Genomic DNA, 6,636 nt, shown 5'->3' with positions numbered 1-6,636 from the left:
ACTGTATTCACCAGTCACTCTGTAAGTTTCTCTGTTAGCTGTTTGGTGCTGGGCAGATAGTGTGGGGTGTAGAGTGTAGTGTGTGTAGAGGGGGATTATCAGAGCGTTATTGTTGGAAATTTGAATCAATGTAAAAATGAAGTTAAGAGGAATCCCCTGTAATAAGTGTGTACGTTGAAAATTGTATATTCATTATATTATGTTGGCCGTTTAAGTGTTTTTATTAATAAAGCTACTCAGAAACAATGCAGCCAATACAAACTGCCATTTCCTTTTCATTTGTTATGAGCTGAAATCACGACATGACTGATTCTAGTTCAAATGCAAAACCGCAGTTTGCATTTTCACTGTCAAGGTCATTTTATCTACTAATTTGAAACTGCTCTGTACTTTGGACTACACCGAAAGTTATTTGTTAATTGAGTTTTAATTAAATTGTTGGCAGTAAAATCAAAAATACGTATGTTTCCTCTTAACTAGTTATCAATCCAGATTGTTTTGGTGTGTGCTGTCGAATATTGGAGTTTTGTACAAACATGAGATGGGTATACGTCTTTGAATTTAACTTCTTAAAGAAAGTGCACAAGATTTCCTTCCATACCAGCAAAACCCCGTCTGTGTCACTATGTAACTATAAGAAGTGACAATGGTGTCATTGTAAGGTAATCATGAAAATGGCAGCATGCCATCTAAAGTTGTACTTCTTATGAAGGAGCGAGCCTTTTGTCCCTGAGTGCTTCTTCTCTCCTCTACAGTTACACACTCTTTTACTGCGAAACCCAAATCAAGCACAGCTCATACGATGAAAGAAGACTCTCTTACTTCCACATTTTCTCACATTCTTGCTGCTGGGGTCAGACTGAGTGTGTGCGTTGTCAGCTGTCACATAGGTCTGAGTTTATGTGGTTCAGTGGTTTAACAATAATACAGACATGAAAACTCTGCAACAGTTTACATGAGAGAAAGTGTTTTAGAAAAAAGTGTCTGCGGTGTTTGGACGGTCACAGGGTTTTGAGGGAAATTCGATGATCTCTTCGACTGTTAAAATGTCTGAGTCCAAACAGCTCATAGATGATCAGCCTGTGGCAACTACTGTAAATTAGTGTCTCATGATCCTGCTGGCTTCTTTGCTCAAATCAAATCACATGGAGCCATTGCATGGCCCACAGCCACACAAGTGAAATCTATTCATCCTTTTTGCCCCCAATGTGTCCCTTTCCTTTGTTTTTATATCAAAGAGTTTAGATCACGGGACACACTTCTCGGAGCATTACAGGTCTGGGGTCACGTCCTGTTTCACGGGCACCCAAGGTAAGGCAGGCTTAGATGATGCAAACCATTTACTTGTACTTTTGAAAGAGGAACTGTGTATCTGTTTCAACATCTCATAGAGTTGAGGTGAAGTTATCACAACACAGGAAACGCTAAATCATGCAGCCTTCCTTTCCACCGTACACCAAAAAGGCTCAACGTATCAGTAATCAGATAATATAGCACAGGTTGTAGGCATTTAGAGTAAACAGGTGAAATGTTGCAGATGTTAAGCTAAATGGAAAATTGCTTTTCGCTTACGTGTATTGCACATACTTTGACAGGCAGATTGTGAAATGTGGGTCGAACAGTAGGGTTTGTGTAATATTGCTGTAAGCAGATGATGGTGTCAGATTTTAGAGAAACCTCCGGCTCCAAAGGCACAGCAGCAAATTTGTAATATTCTATATATACGTTTATATAGTTATATAAGTAACGCCACTTGCAGTTACTTTTTCCAACAACAGTAAGGAAAGCGGCACTTTATATTTCAGAGTTTGCATGAGCAAAAGAATATATATGAAGTAAAAGCACTAAAAACTTGTTTTCTTTTTAAATTCAGTCCTGCTCACAGACAACAGGATCTTCTTTTGGTATCTGTATATAAACTGTAACATTAAAATGTTAATACAGATCATTGTATAAGTAGCATTTACTGTTGTAGCAGGTTAAAGTGGAGTTAGTTTGAACTGCTTTATATAGTTAGGTGGTTTGGTTTACAACATAACTATATGAAATATGTGTAAATGTGTGTAAATGTTTTGCACATTTACACAGAATGTCAGAGCTTTTACCATTTTGAGCCTTTAAAAACAATTTAAATAAAACCATCTGTGAAGTTTAGAGGAGTGATCTCTCTTTGCTGTGTGCGTTGAGGTTTGTTTTATTTTATTTGGGATTTTAGCTCCCTGCTTTAGTCGGCACAGCACTTCGTTTTTTAATGTTCCTTATAAATGAATGTGATTTGACTGCTAACAACTCAGTCATCTGAAATGTGACAACTGGACACTGTTTTAATATTGAACAATGCATTTTGATTTATAAAAATATCATTTGTTTAAAAGAAATCTTAATCTGAAAAGTAACTAGTTATGGCAGCTGACAAATGAACGTAGTAAAAAAAGTACCATATTTCCCTCTGAAATAGAATAGTAGAAGTATAAAGTAGCATAGAATATAAATACTTACGCAAAGTAAAACTACCTCAATTTGTACATTAGGTACTGTACACAGTTATTTTTCCACTGATAGGCAGCGACAGTATTCCTGCTTTTGCACATTGTAGTCATTGTGTTATGTGATATTTTAGGCCTGTGAAGCAAAGTGAACACATTTAAAAATGGTAGCTAAGCAACTAGCTAAATCAGTTTGACACATCTATCTTACACCTTATTTGGTGTTAAAAAATATGATTCCGGTAAATATTGCAGGATTGTTGCTTTTTTTGATGACGAACAAATGTCTGACCCCTAAGAGTGAAGATTACGTGATTCATGTTCATCTGCAGCTACAGTCACTGTGTGAAGTCCAATTTATTTTGAAAGTTAAATGCTTTTTAAAAAATGAAGGACACTTATATCAGTAATCATTAAGATGGCATATGTTGTATAAAACTGGAGTTATTTGCATAGTCGGCAATAGTCGATAGTAAATTCCAGTCACCTCTCTGGACTGAGATATGAATTACTGCAAAGTAGAGTTGTACGAAGCTCTGACAGTTGCAGCGACTGCAGATGGTCTTTATGGAAACAAAGCAAGCATTGCTAACCTCATTGAAGCAACCCTTTCTTCATGTCGGACCTGAATAGTGTGAGCATGTCCTTAGATTGAGTTTGGTAATCTGCCCTTGAATCTCTGCGGTTAGAGGGACACTTGAGGCAGCAGCTCATTGGCCGGTCTGAGAAACGGCTTACCAAATACCAGTCTACAGTATGTATGGCTGGTTGAACACAAAAAGCCCTCTCTGTCCTCCGCGCCACAGCCTAGAAAACATGCGGCGGGGAAGAGGGGGAAAACATACTTACTGGAAACCCTACCCACTACCCAAACAACTGGACTGAGAAGTTTTTTTATTCACGTGGGCCACGATCACTTACTTAATATTAATAATAACAAGGTTTTGAAGGCTATTCATCCTCATAGAAACAGTAAACATTTAAAACCTGTACTTTTGTAAACAAGTGTCAAATATGGCATCAAGTAAACCAAGAAAAGCGCTGCAACTAATTATCTTTTTTATTTTGTATTAATTAATTAGTGAATAAGATGTCCAAAACTTTTGGGCATTATGAATGACAATTGCCAGGAGCCCAAGGTTTATATCATTTCTTTTGTGCAAAACCCAAATGTATAAAACAGGGAAAAGGCAAAATGTTTGGAGCGTCATATATTACTTAAACTACTAATAAATTGTCAATTAATTTTCTATCTTTTGACTAATCGATTAATGGATTTGTTTCAGCACTAACACTGTTTACAGCGACAATCACATTCAAAGTACCCCAAATTTCGACACTTTATGTTATCAGCAGAGACAAGCACAGCAAACAGCGTTACGTAAAATGCATTTTGTATTACAAGTCTTTCAAACTGACAGGATGGCAGAAGATTGTTGTCCAAAGGGAGAATTACAATTAAAGTAAGTCAAAAATGTCATAGTATTTTTAGAAAAGAAAAAGAAATCTAGATAACACAGACAAACATGGCTTGCCATTCACTGAACCATAATCCTAGTAGGTTAAAGTTACTCTGTTGTTCTTGTTGGACTAGTACCTCGAGAAACGGCCCGACTCTGACCCTGAAACAGCAGGATCTGAAACAAGCTTAGTAAAATAGGAAGAGGCTATTCTCACTTTGACAACAAATTAATCTAGATCGTTTACTGAAAACTGCTAAAAAGTTCTGATTGCCATCAAGACGCACTGCAGAGGAAGTAGAGCTCATCAGTTGGCACAGTCACAGGAGTTTTCTTAGGAAGGCACTTGACATGGGGTCGTGGCGTTCCCCATGCAGCGACAGCAATGCACTAAGGTCCTCGTTTGTGCACACTGAGGAGGGACACCGCCAGCTAAGTGCAAGTTCCATGATAAATCCACTTTCACCGGACCGGAGAGGGGCGATAAAAACTCAAATGTAAAGTCGTAACACAACTCCACCACAGTCCACAGCTTCAGAGACTGTATGTTGGTGGGTGGGAGTCTGCACCTCTTGGATCCCCACTTGACCTTTTGGGGAAATAAATTGTGGAGATCTGATTTGAGTAACCTGGGCAAGGCTTGAGTGGTGATTGTTACGTTTCTGAGCGGTTTTAAGTGCTTTCAGGCCTCCTGCTCTGTCATTTCAGCCAACAACAAAAAAAAACCTAAAAAGTGACCAATCCCAGCTCTGCCTGGGATTAGCATAACTCCACCACCACCCAAAACAGATGGACCCAGCCTAGAAGATGTTACAGTACAACGCAACAAATAAAACCACAAAAAAATAACCAGAAAACAGGTGTCTCTTCGGTTTCACAATAAGACATTCCCATTGAGGCACATTTCCAGAGAAGTGTCATATACAAAGCTATTTAAAAAATCCCAAAACATTCAAGTACTTTGTCATGTAAACACTTTTCCAGACTATAATACATAATCGATTGTTGTCGTCGTCGATTCGTGTTTGTGTGCAACAATAAGACAACAGTGTGCGGAGAGAGAAGAGTTTTGCAAAAAAGCCCGCAGGACAAGTAAGAAGCTCAAATTCAGCCCGGATGCACTGTTTCTGGGTGTTTTCGGTTTTTAGAGCAGGACACATGAACAGCACTGGTTGCCACCACTGGGAACAGTTGAATAGTTCATCTGTCTGACTATTTCTGCAAACAGTTCGTCGACCGATCCTTTATTTTTGGCTGAAGTTTCAATAAACGGGCAGTTCCATTCCTGGGCCAGCGCCTTGCCTTCCCCGGAAGACACCTCTCGTTCCCCCTCCAGGTCCACCTTGTTTCCCACCAGGATCATGGGCACCCTCTCGTATCTCTTCACCCGGATGATCTGGTCTCTCATCGGCTTGATGTCCTGGAAGCTCTGCTGGTTCACCAGGCTGTAAACCAAAATAAAGCCCTGCCCGTTCTTGATGTACAGGTCTCGCATGGAGGCGAACTGCTCGGTCCCCGCCGTGTCCAGGATCTCCAGCACCGACGGGGACGAGTCCACCTCGATCTCCTTCCTGTAGAAATCCTCTATCGTCGGGTCGTACTTCTCGATGAAGGAGCCCGTCACGAACTGGACCGTCAGCGCGGATTTGCCGACTCCACCCGACCCCAAAACAACCACTTTGTACTCCCTCATGGCTGGGGGGTGAAGAAAAATAGGCAGACACCTCCTTCTTTCCGCGACGAAGCCTGCTCTCTCGCTCCCACCCGCTGACCAGCCCCGATGTTTTCAAACCGAGCAGGCTGGGAAGGCTGTCCTCTCGCTCGGATAGGAGTCAAATCCCACGCCGGAAAATCCTCCTAGCCTGCTCTGTGACGGCCGCGGAGTGCAGATCCGAGGAGAATGGCCGCTCCTGGACATTAGCGGGGGGAATTAAAGCACATTTTGATCGCACTGTATTGTGCAACGGCGTCGGGAAGCGTGATCGCTTCTCTCCTCTTGCATGGCGTTTCCTGCCCACATCCTTCAGCGCGTCAAAAGCCGAAGCTCAGTTCCGTTTTCTTAAAGGAGCCGTCACACCAAAACCCCAGGCAGGGCCATCAGATGACCAGGCAGATACTGCAGCCGTGTGCATGTCTGTGGCCTATTCTGAGTGACCTCTGCCCTCATACATGAGGTTGTACATGATCACTTGTACTTGTTGTCAAGAGGCTCTTCAGCCGCCCACTGTCCCTGTAGTCATGATAAACATGCATGCTAATGAGGCCATTTAGTAATCAATTTACATATGTCAGCTTGCTTATCTTCACCACATGGGTGGAAGAAGTGCTCAGATATTTTATTTTAGTAACATTAACAATACTACAGGGTCAAATTGTTACAAAGTCATGCATTAAATTTTGAGTAAAGTAAAAATACACAAGTATTAGCATCAAAAATAGGCTGAAAGTTCCAAAAGTACTCATTATGCAGAATGTGCCATTTCAGATTCATATACTATATTATCATATATTTATGTGTAAACATCTATTTAATTTTGCAGCTGGTAAATGTGGGGCTGATTTTAATTACTTTATATACCGCTGGGTAGTTTAGCCTATAATAATATATCATCATTTATTAGTTTTTTTATATTTTGTATTACAAATCGAAGTATACAAAGTAACTAGAGATTAAAGCTGTAAAAGTATGA

At 40.4% G+C, this 6,636-nt stretch overlaps 1 protein-coding gene across 1 annotated transcript; it reads right to left on the bottom strand.

Annotated features, from left to right (window-relative positions):
- Positions 1–3,363: 3,363 nt before the first annotated feature.
- On the bottom strand, positions 3,364–6,093 carry LOC115022617 (ras-related protein Rap-2b-like). Its single transcript, XM_029453664.1, has one exon. It carries the CDS (start codon positions 5,637–5,639, stop codon positions 5,091–5,093), a length of 549 nt encoding a protein of 182 aa, XP_029309524.1. The 5' UTR covers positions 5,640–6,093; the 3' UTR covers positions 3,364–5,090.
- Positions 6,094–6,636: the final 543 nt, after the last annotated feature.

This window comes from Cottoperca gobio, chromosome 17 (genome assembly GCF_900634415.1).
Source record: "Cottoperca gobio chromosome 17, fCotGob3.1, whole genome shotgun sequence".
Taxonomy (NCBI): Eukaryota; Metazoa; Chordata; class Actinopteri; order Perciformes; family Bovichtidae; genus Cottoperca; species Cottoperca gobio.
The sequence above is the reverse complement of the archived record's forward strand: the minus strand, read 5'-3'. Positions and strand labels throughout refer to the sequence as shown.